This window comes from Astatotilapia calliptera, chromosome 23 (genome assembly GCF_964374335.1).
Source record: "Astatotilapia calliptera chromosome 23, fAstCal68.1, whole genome shotgun sequence".
NCBI classification, from domain to species: Eukaryota; Metazoa; Chordata; class Actinopteri; order Cichliformes; family Cichlidae; genus Astatotilapia; species Astatotilapia calliptera.
Window position 1 is genome coordinate 27,897,164 of NC_137443.1, and position 18,213 is coordinate 27,915,376.

Sequence of the window (18,213 nt, forward strand, 5' to 3'; positions counted from 1 at the left end):
ATTATAATTCCACAATTTGCTTCATTTTTGTGACACCACACTTGATTTCTTTAAATTCCTAAAGCTCAAAAGAATTAAACAAAATTTAAAAGTCCTTAAGATGCTCATGAACAAAATTTATTAATAGGAGCTACAAACTCATATATTTTTCCTTGATTTTTGATGACACGTCAAATTCCTCCATTTACAGAGTTCCTGTGTAAACATTCAATTTACCGGACTTTGGACAAAGGATTTTCCAGGACTTTTTACAGTTTACACACAGGCGTCTGATCATGAGTCACTCTTCTTCATCTAGCCTCCTGAGAACCACCTTATTCGTTTATGTCCTCTGTAATGGACACTTGTTTTTGGTCTATATCTTTTTACTACTTTGAGCTACCCTAAGAAGTCCCGATGGACATCCTGGGCTTTCCATTGATCTCTCATGTGTTTGGGTGGCCTCTTTTAGCTTCAAAGAGGAAGGGAATAACAAAAAAATTCAATGGGAAGATTCTCTTTTCCTCAGTTTTCAGGAGGCTAGAATGTGGCAAATAAGAATGCTAAATGTAATGTGTACTCATTATTATCTACTCTCCGTTGTATCTAATGTCATTCTTATGGACTAGATTTCTTAAGGAGACTCCTGGGCAAAACATTTCCCACCCAGTAATCCGTGGTCCCAAGAAAATATCTCCCACACCATTACACCATGAGCAACCTGAAATGCTGATACAAAGCAGGATGGAGCCATGCTTTCAAATTTAAACCAAATTCAGACCTACTATCCAAATGTTGCATCAGAAATGGAGACTCATCAGACCTTCTGTTGTCCAATTTCCTGCTCATATAATATAGTATAATATTATATATAATAATCATATATAATATAGGAGTGATACCCGATGTGATCTTTTGCTGCTGCTGCTTCAAGGTTTAACATGTTTTGGGCTCAGAGATGCTTTTCTGCATACCTTTGTTGCAACAAGTACATATTTGAGTTACTTTTGCTTTCATCAGCTTAAAACAGCCTGACTAGTCTCCTCTGACCTCTGACATCAGCAAGGCGTTTTCACCCAGAGAACCACCGCTCACTGGACATTTTCTCTTTCTCCAAATCCTAGAGATGGAAAATCCCAGCAGATTAATAATTTCTGAAATGCTCAAACCAACAACCAAGCCACATTCAAAGTCAATCAAATCCCCCATTCCTAATTCACAGAGTTCAGGTAAAGGCTGTTACCTGTAAATACACAGATCTTTATGTGTTTTACAAGTGTAACTGAGTGCAAGTATATATTGCACACAAAGATGTGCATGCTGAATAATGTCATTAACTAAATGAAGTCTCATTTTATGCTGCTTTGGATTCTGCTGTGGGCTTTTCCCAGACCAGCGGGGGATTTAAATCAGATTTATTTAGGAGTGAATGAGATTTAACTCCAAATAGGATCTCCAGGTCAAACCATTTGTAAATTTATAGTGATCGTGATTTTATCTCAGAGGTATTTAGATCTCTGAGAGTCGACGCCACCTCGTGGATGAGCTTTTTTTTTTACTTGTTTGTTTTCTTTTCAATATTTAGCCACTAGATGGGGACGTAGGGCTCCAAATGGCACAGTTGTTTACAGGTTATTTGTGACACCGAGTCTGTTTAACTACACTGTTCAGAATCAAAGAGTCCTAGACTGCTGGTGTCTCTGGTTTATTTTCAATGTACTCTAAACTGTTAGGCCACAGGGCTTTGATGGTCAAATTGAGGTTTGTACTGTAAACCTAGAAACTTCCATACTCTCTATATTTGTTTATTACAAAGAAACTGTTTATTTTAGGTAGTACTTAGTTGAATTTGCAGGAAAGTACAGGGCACATAAGATGTGAGATGAGGAAATATTGCTTATTTTTACTTAAATTTACCATGAAATAACCCAGTACTTAAAATTACTTAACCATTTAATTATGGTTATTATTTATTTATTTTTATGTTATTTTTTTGTTGTTTCCTGTACAAAAGTTGTTACACAAAATTGCATGTAATTACAGGCTACTTGTGCGTTAGTCACAGGTTTCACAGGTGACTCCATAATATGGCTCCCATTCCAGAAAGTACAGAGTGCTTACAGCGCACTTGTTTCATTGTTTCTTGCAAAAACCTGACTTGTTGCCTACAAAATGCATGTAAGTACAGGGTACTTGCACCTTACTTGCAAGTCATGTTATAAAGTGTTACTATTTTCTATTATAATGAATGCATTATAAGAAACTATTTGTCTGTATTATCCATTACCTGCTTATTAGGTACGCATAGCTAAGACATGGTTGCCTTCATGGAGGTTATGAAAAAAGGTTAAAGCCTATAAAGCGATGGTTTTGTTTTGGGGGTTTTCTGTTGTTGGTGCACAAAAACATTTTATTAAGAATTTCTGGATCACTTTCATTCACAAACATTCAAATATATATACAAAGCCCCACCCACTTTGTTGGGCCAACTTTTGTTTTTTTCTATTCGACTATTTTAGAGAAATACAATGCTTAACATTTTTTTACTACCTGCCATAAAATATAAACAAACAAAAATTATTTTAGATATCTGTTTTGTTTTAAATTCAAACTAACTTTGTTATTTGCTTAAAAAATAACAAACTGAATTTATGATTTTATACGCAAATTTGAGCCAGCAGACTGGACTTCTCTGAGAAGTAAGAAATTAGTCAAGCACAACATTTTACCACTAAAACTAAACGATTTAAGAAACCAACAACACAGCCCTGTACTTGATGGCACCAATACATCACTGTTCCTCTGCTTATGGGACTGGGTGAAGATGAAAGGTGAGCAAAGCACATTCTATGAGGATTCAGTCTGTGGGACACAGGAGAGACTCCCAAATAATGACATTCTGGGACAGATAAAATGGAAAGGGCCCTGCCCTCTTTCTATTTCCCCAGATGCAAACTGTTATGCCACTGTGACAGGCCTAGTGCCCCCTCCAAAGAGGTCAAGGAGATTAGCCCCTGCTGATATAAATGACAGAGGTGTGGACTCGAGTCACATGACTTGGACTCGAGTCAGACTCGAGTCATTAATTTTATGACTTTAGACTTGACTTGAAAAAATGTTCTAAGACTTGTGACTTGACTTGGACTTTTACACCAATGACTTGGGACTTGAATTGGACTTGAACCTGTTTACTTGAAAAGACTTGATATTTTACCCCAAATATAAAATTTAACATGCATATTATATAGAGATTGAAAATGTGACGTCATTCACGGGTAGAACCGCAAAGGATTCTGGGAACTCGTGGCAAGAGGTACTAGCGCACACAGACTTTCAATTGAAATCAGTTATACAGCGATAAAAAGAAACACAGAAATGTCAAGAAGCTGTTGTATTATTAACTGCAATAGCCGGTCGCATGACAGCCACGGGAAGCCGACGGGTAAAGAGATCGGTTGTTATCGGATTACGTCGTTGAAGAGAAATTGTTCGAGCCATGTTTCCGAAGTAACAAAGACGCGACGGATGGCCTGGATTGCAGCCATTCAAAGACCAAATATAACGTCCCAGAACACTCCAGCTCACAGGTTAGTCTGCTCCAAGCATTTACACAAAGGTCAGTGTTTTTTAGTAGTTAATACGTCATTTTCATAACATAATTGGTGATATAGGTTACAAGCAAGTCTGGCACTGAACAGAAATTGTCGCGCTATGCTCCTTTATTTATTGTGCATAAATAGTGAATTGTCCTGACACAATATTGCGTTTCGCTTCTGTTATTATGGTACACTGACAAAAACATATACTTTTATTCACAGGATAAAACAGGTTTTTGTATCACTAATTGCCCAGTGCGATTACAGCATACAATATTATTGTCACTGCTACATTTCTGTGATGCTACCAGAAATTATTTCCACTACTAATTAATTATCGTTGAGCTCAAAGGTCCTATTAATAAACGGTTAATGAATGTGTATTTATGACGACAGTTTGTGAGACTGGTAAACTTATGATACGTACGATGGTCTTTCGTTCTACACGGTGCATTTCAAGGTCCTGCACCCATCCGTCGGTAAACTGTACCTGGGCTTGTTGCAGTGACCTGAAGTTACTAAACTTCATGAGTGTATGCACTCACTCCAAGAACCGTATGATTATAAATATGCATATAAATATGCTACGATGAGATAGCTGACTTCATCTAACTAGCAAATGTTGTCCAGGCTACGTTGGTGATGCAGTTTTTTTTAATGTGTATGATATTTTTGTCATGCGATTTTAAAGCCGGTCCTACAAGCGCATCCAAGAATAACATGCAGCTTATCTCAGAACTGTCGGTGAAAATTATTCTTGGAGCTAGGTTTAATTGAGCTGCATTTTAAAGAGGTGCAGTTTCACAATTTGTGTATATTTTCTACGTTCACTATTTTGTCATGTGTTGAGAAAAACACAGATTTAAAAATTACATGGTCTAATATTTACATTTAGCATAACTGCAACATGCTTTTTTTCGTTTTTTTGAATGACTCGAAAGGACTTGAAATTCAAAGTTTCAGACTTGTGACTTGACTCGGACTTTTACACCAGTGACTTGAGACTCGACTCTGACTTGCCTGACATTACTTGAGACTTGACTTGAGACTTGAGGACAAAGACTTGAGACTTACTTGAGACTTGCAAAACAATGACTTGGTCCCACCTCTGATAAATGATGTGAGGCAGATGTGAGGTGACACATATAAAAGCTGTTTTATATGTGTCAATATCTGCAATGAATCTGTATTGATTAACGAACACTGAACAACTGCCATACACCTGATATACAATGCCCCGCATTGATGATGCCCTGTATTCCTTGTCAGGCAGCCAATGGTTCTCAGTATTAGATCTGCGTATGGGATACGATCAGATAAAAAAGGCTGCGAAGACAAGGAAAAGATGGCATTTATTTGTCCCCTTGGTATCAAAGTCAAAGTCAGCTTTATTGTCAAAGACCAGTCATACACAGTGTTGGTCAAGTTACTTGAAAAAAGTAATCAGTAACTAATTACTGATTACTTCCACAAAAAAGTAATCCTGTTACTTTACTGATTACTTATTTTCAAAAGTAATTAATTACTTAGTTACTTAGTTACTTTTTAAAAACACGATTTACAACCTGAAGAGGTGATAAAGCGATAGATCTTTCAGCCCAATTCTATTTTTTCTGCATAATCCATCATACAAAATGTAATCAAATGGAAAAGTCTCTTTTAAAACTTGTTTTATTAGTTTTAACCTTTTAACTTTATGCATCAAGCAAACATTTAATTATATGCAACATTCTCTGACTTGAAGAAATTAGTTTAACATTTAAACCTATTTTCTGCACATTCCAGCACAGAAAATAAAATATTTTTTGTGTTTACACTCAGTCTTTCAAATAGATGCAAGTAAAACACAGCAGAAAATAAATAAAGTCAAAGACTAGCGGTCCTTTTGCTCTATTTTCACTTGTAAAGCAGGACTGACGTAGGCGGAGGTTTACCCTGGTGCAGGTGTGCCGTGGTCAGTGGAAGAATCCGCGAGTTTCTCTGTGAGTTTCCCATTACGTCGTAGCTACTCGGTGCTTGCTTGGAAGTTTAGGGGTTTTTTCGCTGTAAAAAGAAGTTTTCTTCCCACGCACAACGGACACTAATGTTTTTGTCACTTTTTATGGAATCAAACTCAAAGTAAGGTCAGTACTTCCACGCTTTAAACGCTGCACACTCTCTCCCACAATCGATATGTGATCCATTGTTGATCTGCACACAGCTGTTGTCACTAACGGCGCACTTGCTTACATCACTGTCATGAGACATTCTCGCAAAAAAATCATGGTTTTAGTAACTCAGTAACGCAGCGTTCCTACGGGAAAGTAACGGTAATCTAATTACCGTTTTTGCAATAGTAATCCCTTACTTTACTAGTTACTTGAAAAAAGTAATCAGATTACAGTAACGCGTTACAAGTAACGCGTTAATGCCCTTCTCTGGTCATACACATTTGAAATTGCAATGCTCGCATAGCCCTCAGTGTACACTAAAAATCTAAAGATGAAAAAGTAAAAATAAAGTAAAATAACATCAAATAAGTCTTATGTACAACACAATACAATACTATACAATTATTTAAACAGCAGTGTCCAACACAATCATAGTGATTGTGGGCCAGTTCGTGTGCGAGTGGGAGTGGGGCAGTCAGTGAAAGGGCAATGGTGGTGGGTCAGAGTTTGTATGTTTGGGGTTTTGGGGGGGGGGGGGGGGGTTCAGAAGGAAAAGATGAATGCTGGTCTGGAGTTCATGTGTGTGAGAGCAGGGAGTGAATTCAGCATCCTGACAGCCTGATGGACGAAGCTGTGTTCCAGTCTGCTGGGTCTGGCCCGGAGGCTCTTCAGTCTCCCTCCTGATGGCAGCAAACTGAAGAAGTTGTTGGATGGATGAGTGGAGTCACCTGTAATGCAGGTGACTCAACTGTGCCTCTGTAGAAGGTGTGGAGAGCAGGGAAATTATTTTACTGCTATTGGTAAATAATCATCATCATTACCATTGCATTAATAATATAATTTACAGTATTGATATTGTATTCAGAGGTTTAAACAGTGTGTGTGTCTTTCAGAAACACTAAGTTGCAGGCAGGAGTTGACAGGAAGTTGCAGAGAGTTTGCAGAAGTGAAAGCAGAGTTTAAGTTATTCTGAGGAGCAGGTTAGACGAGGCTATTTGAATTACTAGGTTATTCAAAATGTCTGTTATACTTTTATATTCTTTTATTAAGCTTTTAGTAGAGGTTCTTGATTAAAACATTTATTCAACATAGTACATATAGTTTCAGTTAGGTTATTGTACCTAAGGATGAGCCTCGGTTCTGGTAAACTGTCACATGGTGGAGAAGATGGTGACAAATCAGAAAGAGTGGTATAAGGAAATGCAGTCTTCTACAGCAGGAATGTCTAACTCATTTCACATCGTGAGACACTTTGATCTTAAATAAGCAGAACTAGTGAAACTCCCCTTTCAAACACAATAATAACATGGACTGAACCACCACTCACAACCACTAGCACTTTATATAGCCTCTGTAGAAACTATCTACACCCTCACTTATCTTAACTGCACTACTGTATAGCTCTGTGTAAATAATCATTCTGTACATTCGATAATCTTTAATCCTACAACTGTTTACAACTTGCATAGTTCCCATTTCTGTATAGCTGTGTATCCCAGATTCTGTAAAGTTATTTATTTCATTTCATATTCTGTATAGTTTTTCATATTTATATCCTGTTCATATCCTGTACATAGCTTGTACTCACTACAGCCTGTACATACTTATAGTTATAGAATATTCACAACATACTTCATACCGTGTACATTATAACATACCATAATAGACCCATTTCTGTAATATACTCACATATCTATATTATTGCTAATATATATTGTAATATATCTATATCACTAAAGCACTTCTGGATGGATGCAAACTGCATTTCGTTGCCCTGTACCTGTGCATGTGCAATGACAATAAAGTTGAATTCTATTCTATTCTATTCTATTCTATTCTATTCTATTCTATTCTTTCTGTCACTTTAAAGGAGATCAGTAGGAAGCTTTGTGAAACCTGTAAAAACAGTTAAAAGTCCTCAAGACCATAATACATATTACACCATAATTTGTCTGATTTTTAAGAATTTATTTGCAGTGTGATTTTCTAGGTTTTTTCCCCCCTCATTTTGTCTCTCATAGTTGAGGTACACCTATGATGAAAATTACAGGCGTCTCTCATCGTTTTAAGTGGGAGAACTTGCACAACTGCTGGCTGACTTAAATACTTTTTTGCCCCACCGTGTTAATGAGTATCTCTACATGTCGGTTTATATGTATATATGTTTTTTTATTTATTCTGTTTGGTTTGTTAATATGAGTGGTGGATCAGTTAAAGTGGTGGTTTAATTATAGCCCAGGATAACTGTTGGGTGGTGATGACTTGTAGAGGTGTTTAGGATAAAGGATAAACAAAGTTATGCTGACAAGTGGTGTTTTCTGTGGTCATCTTCTGTCTTTTGTCAAAATAAAATAAAAGTGTCAATCATTGAAAAAGTGGATTTCAAATTAGTCTATATGCGCAGTTTCTGCTGTTTATTCTACTGTTGGCGCTGCATCACATCATACAGAACAGCAATCTCAAATATGGTCCTCTCAAGGATGCAGAAACCCCAACCATTTGTTGTTCAAACTTTCTGTTCGTGAGGGGCAGCCAATCAGAAGAAACTTAATTTAAAGGAACAAAAATGATGTATCAGCATGGTTCCTTTGTTACCAGTGTTGTTTAAGTGTGGCCTTAAAAGGGGGAGGGGCTAAAACAGAAAGGCTGAACGGAGGAGCTGGGAAAAGATACATGAACTGATGTCGTCGTCTTTATGTTGTTCTGGTTCATCAGCACTAATGTTGGTCCAGGGGCCTGTTCTTCGTACCTCGCTAAGTAAGTTAGCTGGATTAGATTGTTGACGATTTCGCGTGATCCTGGATCGTTCGGTTCCCCGAAGCTCATCCGGGACTTGCTGTCATAGCAACAGAGCCGTAAGCGTAAACCTGCTGGGGAGCAGGTTTACTTTATGTAAACAGGATTAGATCGCGGCCACGCAGGTATGTCCGCTTCATTTATACGAAAGCAACAGCGATATTTTACCACTGTTTCACCATAAATAAATAACATCAATGTAACTAAAGACAATGCAGCACTTGATCCTTTTATTGATGTCACACAGATACATACAGGTTATTTCCTAAAAAAGGGAAATGTACTATTAACATTCTATTACATGTATGTGATTATTACAGATGTAATTCATATTTCAGAGTAGTAATTGTAAATTACTTCGTGTAATCAAGATGAGAGACCACGGCTATAAAAGCGAAGGTGGATTTGGGAAGCCTGTCGCAGCCATGTCCTGTCCGTATACGCGAGCAGCCCATTGCGGAAGGTGCAAGATTGATAAGGAGAGTCCTCAGAATTCAGCGTATATTGCGGGATAGACAGGATCCTTTAGCTCAGCGCGACAGTGTGCTCATAGAGAGATATCGATTTTCCCGTGAGGGTATTATTTACTTAACCAACTTGTTGACGAGGGGGTGCAGGACCACCACCTGTCTTTTTTTCCTCTGCCCTTTTCTTGGTTGCTGTTATGAACAAACTAACAGAGTATTACAGGCCAGTATTACCTTGCCAAGAGACGAAAAGCAATCTAAGAGATAAATATTACCATTCTGTAGAATACTCCTGTATTCCACTTTTACTTGTTCCCATGTTCTTGTGGGTCCTGTTGTGGCTCTAATGTGAAAGGGGATATAATATAACATATTATAATATAATATAATGCCATATGATATTGGACAATATAGTGTCATATGATAGATCTACCCTACCGCCTACTGGTGTTGGCCAGAGGGGCCGATGGCGCGATATGGCAGCCTGGCTACAACCGTAGCTGCCTCCACCAGTGTGTGAATGTGGGAGTGAATGAATAGTGGTATCGTAAAGCGCTTTGGGTGCCTTGGAAAGCGCTATATAAATCCAATCCATTATTATTGTTATTATTAAATTACCTACGAGTTTGATTTGTCAGCAACTTTCTGCCAGCCCTCTCTCCTTGCTTTTGCAGCCTTTGCAGTGTTCTCTTGCGTTTTAATTAAACTCTGAAACTCCTGAAATCCCTCACTCATGAGTTCTTGCTCTGCTGCCGGAAAATACCGAGCACGCCCCTTCGACATTTTCGCCGACCAATCAGCGGGTTGACGATCAATGTTTCTACTATCGATGCGTAGCCCCTTTTACGACACCCAGTGATGTCACATTCCTGCGTCCAGCTGTACTAATCGTCAACAGCAGGTGTGTTCGGGGAACCGGATTAGCGAGCTCACGGTTAGCGCGATGGTTTGGTCTTGGATGTGTCATTTGATCTTGGATGTAGTAAGCGACGTACGAAGAACGGGCCCCAGAGGTTCAACATTGCAGGTAACCAGTCACATTGCTGTGATGTCATAGTTTTGCGATGTGATGTTAAAACACCATCACACCAAACCCTAACCACAGTCGTGTAACCCTAACCCTAACCACGATCACATCCCAACCCCAACTCTAATCCTGACCCTATTTTGGATTTTTTCCCGAGTGGACATCAGCATTTTTTTTCTGCATCACAAAACTATTACATCATAACAATGTGATTAGTTACTTGCAATGTTGAATCTGGACCAACATTAATTATAACGATTCAGTATCATCGCCAATATCAGCAAACAACCATCAATCCCCTGTATAAGATAAACAAGGGTAATTTTGACTCATGGAGTTGGAAATAAGCATAATACTACTTTATCATTAATACAAATATAGTTTTTAAGGCTACAGTTAAATGAGAAATGAAGTGTATACAGAGTGTTTGTAAACAAACTGTGATTAATGTTTTGTCCCATTAGGTCTCAGAAGTAATCAGCACATGTACAAACTTCTTAAAGGCCGCTGGTAAACCAGCAGATGATGAGATCCACGACTTACGATTAAACTTGCACTTTTTTCCACACAAATTTATTAAGAGAAACAAAGCATTTCAGCGTGTTGCTCACATGACAGAAGGCACAACAGTTAATGCACATTTCACTGCATTGGTTACAGCTGTTAGCACACGAAGAGGATGAAACCTCTCCACTAGAGTGGCAGTGGGCAAAAAGCCAGCAAAAACACACGACATGACAGATTTATGGCAAATCACATACACATGATGTATGTGATTTGTTTGCTTTCTGTGACTGCAAACAAACTCATTCTTACTTTGCGCATGTACTGGACTCACATCGCAAATTATAGGCAAAGCATAGTTTAGAAAAAAAATAAATATCCCTCTGTTATGGCTAAAAATACAATTTGAAAATATCTTCCCTTGAAGCAGAGTAAAAGTCTGTGGGTTACAGATAAAATCAGTGTAAAGAAGCTTAAAACACACACTTCACATACAAAATAATCAATGTTTACTTTGCTCTTGGACACTGAACATTACATTATCATAATTTGTTTGACTAATATCCATTTTCACTCTATATAAAAACTAGCTGTGTAGTTAAAGGCACAGAAAACCTTATTTAAACCATTTTAACACTTTTTCTCAGCCCAGAGACACAAACATAGTTTCTCGTGGTACAGTATAACCTCTCTGAGATAAATCTAATCACACTAGTCACGATGTGTTCTCTGCTGCAGGGTGTTGTAAGTTGCCAAGGGGGTCACAGAAATTGAAAAATGACAGTTTAACAGCAGCCTGTCCTTTCAGAATAAGACCAGATATGGACTTTAGTCACAGAGCAGAATTCTTTCTATAAACGGATTTTTCTGTTTCACTTATCACTGATATATTTATCAGTCTACTTCTTCTGTGGTGCACAACCTTAAGCTAGCGGTGGTTATGATTATTAGAGACACTGCTAGCTGGCAACTTTCAAACAGCAAAAGAAATGACAGAGAAGCTGCACCAACATGGCTGCCAGAGACAGTTACAGTAGGTCACCTGAGCTTAACTTGCGTGGGTAATCCTGTGTAGCACCATAGAGTAGGAGTTAACATACATAAACGAATTATTCTTTAGAAAATTCATATTTACAAAGGCACATCATAGTGTGTGCGTGTTTGTGTGTGGACAAAAACGGTGTCCGTGTCTATCTCCTGGAGTGGCCGGCGCTGTTCTCGATGCACAGCACGACGTTGGAGCTGGAGCAGCTGCTGGAGCTCTGCTGCAGCAAACTGCCACTCTGCAGCGGCGACGCCATGCCGGTCAGCGCGTGTTCGCCCACACGCCACGTCTCGCAGAAGCTGTCGACATGCCGCTCGCCTCTGCTAGTCGACCCGTGCCAGACCATCTTCTCTGGCCTGTGAAGAAACAGAAAAGCGTCATTCCTTAGCAAGCCTTAAAGACGTAATGCTAATGTAATGTTACGATTCATGCTGATTTGAGCCTCACCATGTGTTGTCGTGAAGAACGTCCTTGCCATCAAACGAGTAGATTGACACGTTTTCCTTCATTCTGCCGCCGCTGAAGATGTCGTCCCAGCTGTCAAACAGAACCTCGTCCTGGTGAACGCGAGGCACATGAATGAGTCAAATTACACTTTGTTGGGAATGTCAAAGCTTTAAAATGAGTCAACACTTAAGCGAGTATTTGAGGCTGGCTTTAATAGTGACTCAGTTCCACAGACTGTATGAAAAGGATGGAAATAATCATAGTGCCACACATCTCTGTGCGCACCGAGAAGCTGAACCAAGGATTTGCATTCATCACTCCATCAGAACCTTTGCCATTGACTCAAGTTTTTTTTTCTTCAGCATATTGTTTTTGGACTTTTTCTGGCTTTATTAGACAGACTCAGTGAAGACTAACAGGAAAGCGAAGGTAAAGAGAGACATGGGGCAAAGGGCTGGACTTGAACCCAGGCCGGCCACTCTTACCCATGTGGCATATGGTCGCCTGCTCATCCAACTTAGCTAAACTGGCACCTGCTCAGACCAGTTTTTGTTTGATATTCATACCTACCATTCTCAGTTGTTTTAAGGACACACTACACAATATCCTAAAATATGCCAAGTTTTCAGCTAATAGCTCTTTGTAAATCACTTTGTCGCAAAAATAATATTTTATGTCTGTCAAACTGTGTTATCTTTGGCATTTTTCATTGATTCAACCAAAGAAATGGGAACAAATGATGTGGTCTGTGACAGGCTGCTAGTAACAAAGTGTCTAACAATACAATGTATAACTCATTCCTTGTGTTAGCTACCTCTTTTATCACTGAATGATGCACAGGTCAGTGTTAAATGGTTTATATTCCTTTAAAAATGTTCAGGTACAAAGACTAGACTGACAAATGAGTGAAAAAAGAAATCCGGGAGAACTATTGCTGAAGAATGCTTTACAAATTAGAGTGTCCTGTGATGGCACGCATTTTAAAAACAGACATGCCCTCCCTCAATTTAAGTCTTTACAAAATCCAAACAGCACAGTAATGCAAATAATTAGCCCGGTGTACAGTTGATGTGAAGGGTCAAATTAGTGATTCATAAACTTTATGTGTTTATACTGGGCTGTAAATATGTTTACTTCTGCTGTAGGTTTTTGTCCTTTTGAATGTGGAACTTTAGGGTGACTGACTTACTTCTTTGACCAGTCTCAAGTGGCCATTAGAGGAACTGCAGGTTTTTGCCTCAATTTTGCCCTCTTATAATCATAGCCTAACAGAGAGATTACAGCTGAAGCAAGCTTCGATCTGAAAGTTAGCATAGCGGTATCTTTGACTGACTGATGGGCAGCTGTAGTTGCTAGCTTGCTCCTGAGTCAGTGGTGTCTTCTAGAGCATTTTTAATCGATAAAGATCTTGGCTTCTTGTGCTCCAGTTTTACTGAATGAATTTCTATATTTTATTCGTCTATTATTTAACACTAATCTGTACCCTTCCATCTAAATATAGTCCCTCATGGCTCTAAAGACTGTAAGGATGTAACTGTAAGGATAAAGTCACAGCAGGAAGAGAACGGGTGATGTCACTGAGATTATGTCCATCTATTTTATACAGTCTGTGAGAGCAATGCATAAACTTTCACGAGACACCGGTCACGTCAGGTTGGGTGAGAACACTGTTTAACTACCTTCAAGTTGACTACTGATAAATTATGTCTGTCAGTTTTGCGGACGATGCTGTGGAGATCCTGGAGTCTGGAAGACAGGAAGGCCCGGAAAGTTCCCTTCATCCCGATGCCCTGAGCCTGGGTGAAGCACAGGAAGTCTGCACCGCGGATGCCCCGCATGGAGCCGGTCTGAGGGCTGTTCAGAGCAATCAGGTGGAGCTGTGGGGAAACATGCCAAGAAGTAAAAATGTATTCTTACAATGTGAGTAGCTAGACTTTGAGATGTACCAAGTGGTTTGTCTTACCACTGGCCCAGAAGTGTGATAGTGGACCGGACTCTGGGGTTGACGTGGGGGTGGTCTTCGTGGAGTGGTGATCGGGTAACGAGTGTCCACAACATAATACCTGTTATCAGGTGAGTTTAACCGGTCTGTATAACTTGGAAACCTGGGATCTGTTAGTTCCGGGTACCGTGGTTCTGACTGATACCGCGAATCAGGCTGGTATCTGGGATCGACGTAAGTAGGTTTATAGTCAGGCTCAGCATGTGGTTGGGCCGGACTCTCATGCGGCTGGTTGAAGTGGTTGGTGGAGGTGCCCGTGTGGGAGTGGTGGTCTTGGAAGTAAGGGACAACTGGCGGAGGCTCCACAGCAGCAACCTCATTACCCTAAATATGCAGCATGTGGCTTGTTAAAACTGGGCACGCTATATACCTGAATTACCAGATAAAAGACAAATAAAATTATGCTCACATCCTCCCTGGGGAAAGCGATGTACTCCCCAAGCTGAAAAATAAGAAAAAACAGAATGAATATAGATAAAAACTCCACAGTTGAAGTATTTTTGCATCTTTCCGGCTGATTTATGAAGATGAATGTTTCACCTGGACTTGACGAACTCCATCTCGGACTCGTAGGTAGAGATCTGTTTGGTCTAGTATGTACACCAGAGAGCCCTCAGGTTGTCTTCTAGCTGTAGCTGTCATCGTTTCGTAAGACCTCAACACTGTCACCTGCAAACACAGACCACAATGTGGATTACTGTGCAGCCGACACGTGTGTTTTTGTTGTGGTTTTAGAAAATTATTTAAAAAAAACAAAACTGGATGGACTTCCAAGTTTTATGCTAATCCATTGAGGTAATCAATGATAATTTCCAGCTCTTTAAAATTTGAACGCCCAACATTTTTTTTAAAGTTCATGACAGACAACCAGAAAATAAACAAAAGTTTTACTCACCCCAGAGGTCACACCAGGCACTCCAGGAGGTCCAGGAGGTCCTGGTGGTCCAGGAATACTGATAGCTGTGGTTCAAGCACAGATTTGTTAAACATAGGCTAAATGCTTGGATAAGCATTATCGTTATCGTTGCAGGCGCCAGACATGGAAAAGAGAACGCCTTCTCAAAAGACATGAATCTGAGCACACAGAGTTGAAATGCAATGATGCAGTGAAGTTTTCTTCAGTATAAAGTAATAAAATGATAGTTATCTATGGGTAGACAATGAACAGATAATTCAGCACACTTTAAATGCTACATCATTGTCCAAATTCTTAAAACCAAAAACCAAAAAACTAGTTTAAAAGTGAATATAAGCAGGAGGTTTAACTTTTACAGGCACTTTTGTATCAGAGGCTTTTGTTGATGACAAACCTGCCAGAATTCCATCTATCACATAAAGTTTTCTTGTATATGTGGGGAAATTTTTAGAAATGATAAGCAGCTCTTCATGCACAAAAACTCAGAGGACACTTTAAAATGCAAGACTGTTAATCCAGGTGGGGTTTAAATTAAAGGAGCAGCAAGTCATTCAAATTTTAATATATAAATCACCTTCTTTTAAGAAGTCTTTCATATTTAAGGGATGTTTTCCAGTTTAACTCACTCTGTGTGCCTCTGTAAGATCCATCTAGTGATGCTCCTGGAGGTCCAGGTGGCCCTGGTGGTCCAGGTGGTCCATCATACCCTCTTCCAGGTGGTCCAGGTGGCCCCTGGGGGCCTGGTGGGCCAATAATGGAGTCTCCTTTAGGGCCCTAATAAGACAGGAGGACACAGAGTCTGATTTACAGCATCTTTAAAAACATGAAGTGGCAGTATGTTTTCCAGAGTGTGATCGTACTGGAGGTCCAGGCACTCCCGGGGCTCCGACTCCGCTTCCTCCATACCGGGGGTCATAATATCCTCCGCCTGGCTCTCCTTTCTCTCCTTTCACGCCACTTTCACCTTTCAGCTCATTCTGGGTAGACACATTAAAAATCAGAGAGAAAGCCAGCAGTACAATCAAAACTCAAACCGATTTGAACAACTTAATCTTAAAATATAAAGACATAAAATCTAAAGTGTGCAAAGGCGAGGGATTACCTTTAAACTGTAAATGTCAATGTTTGATCCAAAACCTGGAACAGACAAAAATGTCTTGCCTTAAATTTGTCCACAGACTGAAAACTTTAAACATTTACACGTCTGTCAGGGACGTTACCTGGTGGTCCCCGATCTCCTTTCTCTCCTTTAACTGTTAAAAAACAACAAGTTAAACAACCACAAGAACACAGCATTTCCTCAAATCCTGACTTTATTTACTGTAACTGCAAAGGATAACGACCCGTTATTAGAGTCAGGCCAAACATAGAGGCCAAACAACTGCTGCTTCTGAACCTTTTAGTTACTGCTAAACTCCACCAGTGGGACGGTATAATTCAAACACAGCTCTCCACCTAAACCCTTTTTAACTCTAAAATCACTGTGGGGAGAAATCTTTTTGAGATTTTTGGAGGTTTTTTAACTGCTGGACCGAGATCAGACAGCTGTTGCATATCTTCCAGCCTTTCTGCTAAGCCAAGCTAACCATGACGCTTCACATTCACCATACAGATATTAAGGTAATATATTGTACTTCTTAAAATGTTTCTCATAACGTTGGCATCTAACATTGAATTTGAAGTGAACTCACCAGCGTAATACCTGGAGTAATCATATCCCTGAAATTAAAAGGAAAGAATTAGGGAACTTTAACCCATTTTGACCGATATATGCACCACAACAGGAAAATATCATCTCTGGACTCACTCCGAGTCTGTCAATAGGAACAGGAGGTCCGGGAGGCCCAGGGGGCCCTGGTGGGCCTGGTGGTCCCTGAGACACAAAAAATAATATTGATTACTGTTTCTGTAAAAGATGACAAATGGATTGAAATCAGGATCTGATAAAAGTCAAATCTTCAGCACTCACAGGGTATCCGTATCCAGATCCACTGCCTGCATCTCCCTTCTCTCCTTTGGCACCGTTTAGTCCTGGTCGACCCTAAAACAAGGTTGCAGAATGTCACAGTTACATTCTGACATAATGAACTTCTAAAAAAATAATTAATTATTAATACTGTCTTCCCTCTCAACCCTGCAAATCAAAGCTTCCTAAGATTGGACTCCACTGTTGTTCTCTTTTCACAGTTGCTGTCACATAAATCTAATATGAAGAATCAACTGATTGCCATAGTATTTGCACAAACCACTACATTTCTGACTTCATACTTTTACACTTTATATTTGTAGCCATGAGATCAGCATCAAGGGTGATATTTCCCTACTGGGCAGTTGTTTGTGTCATTACTCCAGTCAAATACCTTCCTAACTATGTGAAGGCTTATCATGAAATCTTTGTAAAGATGCCAAACTTACCGATCGGCCAGGAAAACCAATCTCCCCCTTCTGGCCTTGAGGACCTTGTGGACCCTGGAGAAAAATGTACATTGAAGCTCGTTATACTAATCTGATTTTGCTAACTTGTTAAACAAGTCTAAAGTTGTGAACTTTTAAAATTTAGACAACATACTGGAAATCCCATTGGGCCAGGACTTCCTCTCTCGCCCTGCAAATTAAGACACAAGCACACTGTAAACATCACACACAGTGATATTTTGATTTAAACATATTAGGAATGATCACCTGAACTAGAACTATCCATGCCAACACTGATATCGGTATCGGATCGACACTAAGGCAGCTGGATAAATACTTTGTTTCTATCATCAAAGTCCATAATGACAGATTTTTTTTAACTTGATTTATTTACCGGCTGTCCTGTCAAGCCTCCCAGGAATAGAGGTCTCCCATCAGGCCCCGTGATGACACTAGGCTCTCCTTTTTCTCCCTGAACAAAAAGCAAGAACTTACAAAAATACTACTGGAAACAGTATTTAAGTCACAAGGCCTTTAAAAAATATTGTTGATATTAAAATATTGAACTCCATTCGTTTCCTGTTACTTTAACACAAATTGTGTTAAATAATTTGGAAAGTAAAAAGTATGTCACTTACTGAGAGGAATGTAATTAAAAATCATGTGAAATCATGTTAATATGAAAATGTATTAAATTAAAAAACAATGGTGCACAAAATATAATGAATATACATGTCTTAAAATGTGAAATGAACAAACAAAGATATGCACCTACCTTAGGTGCATATCCTGGTGGCCCTGGGTTCCCTTTTTCCCCTTTTGGTCCCATTGGGCCCTAAATCCATACACACAATATAATCACTTACTTG

The 18,213-nt window shown here is 39.3% G+C and overlaps 1 protein-coding gene across 7 annotated transcripts in view; it reads right to left on the reverse strand.

Annotated features, from left to right (window-relative positions):
- Positions 1-10,901: 10,901 nt before the first annotated feature.
- Positions 10,902-18,213, reverse strand: part of LOC113016060 (uncharacterized) — a 57,120-nt gene continuing 49,808 nt past the window's right edge. For all 7 annotated transcript variants that reach the window (XM_080296888.1, XM_026158557.2, XM_026158554.2 and 4 more), the window contains 18 exons: positions 18,120-18,179; positions 17,739-17,816; positions 17,499-17,534; positions 17,345-17,398; positions 16,899-16,970; positions 16,737-16,802; positions 16,621-16,648; positions 16,150-16,182; positions 16,032-16,066; positions 15,790-15,906; positions 15,556-15,703; positions 14,909-14,973; positions 14,554-14,682; positions 14,423-14,455; positions 13,975-14,337; positions 13,691-13,888; positions 12,012-12,121; positions 10,902-11,920 (listed from right to left, as the gene is read on the reverse strand). In XM_080296888.1, coding sequence (XP_080153014.1) covers positions 11,710-11,920; positions 12,012-12,121; positions 13,691-13,888; positions 13,975-14,337; positions 14,423-14,455; positions 14,554-14,682; positions 14,909-14,973; positions 15,556-15,703; positions 15,790-15,906; positions 16,032-16,066; positions 16,150-16,182; positions 16,621-16,648; positions 16,737-16,802; positions 16,899-16,970; positions 17,345-17,398; positions 17,499-17,534; positions 17,739-17,816; positions 18,120-18,179 — 1,836 coding nt within the window. In that variant the 3' untranslated portion in view covers positions 10,902-11,709. The remainder of the gene's footprint in view (positions 11,921-12,011; positions 12,122-13,690; positions 13,889-13,974; positions 14,338-14,422; positions 14,456-14,553; positions 14,683-14,908; positions 14,974-15,555; positions 15,704-15,789; positions 15,907-16,031; positions 16,067-16,149; positions 16,183-16,620; positions 16,649-16,736; positions 16,803-16,898; positions 16,971-17,344; positions 17,399-17,498; positions 17,535-17,738; positions 17,817-18,119; positions 18,180-18,213) is intronic.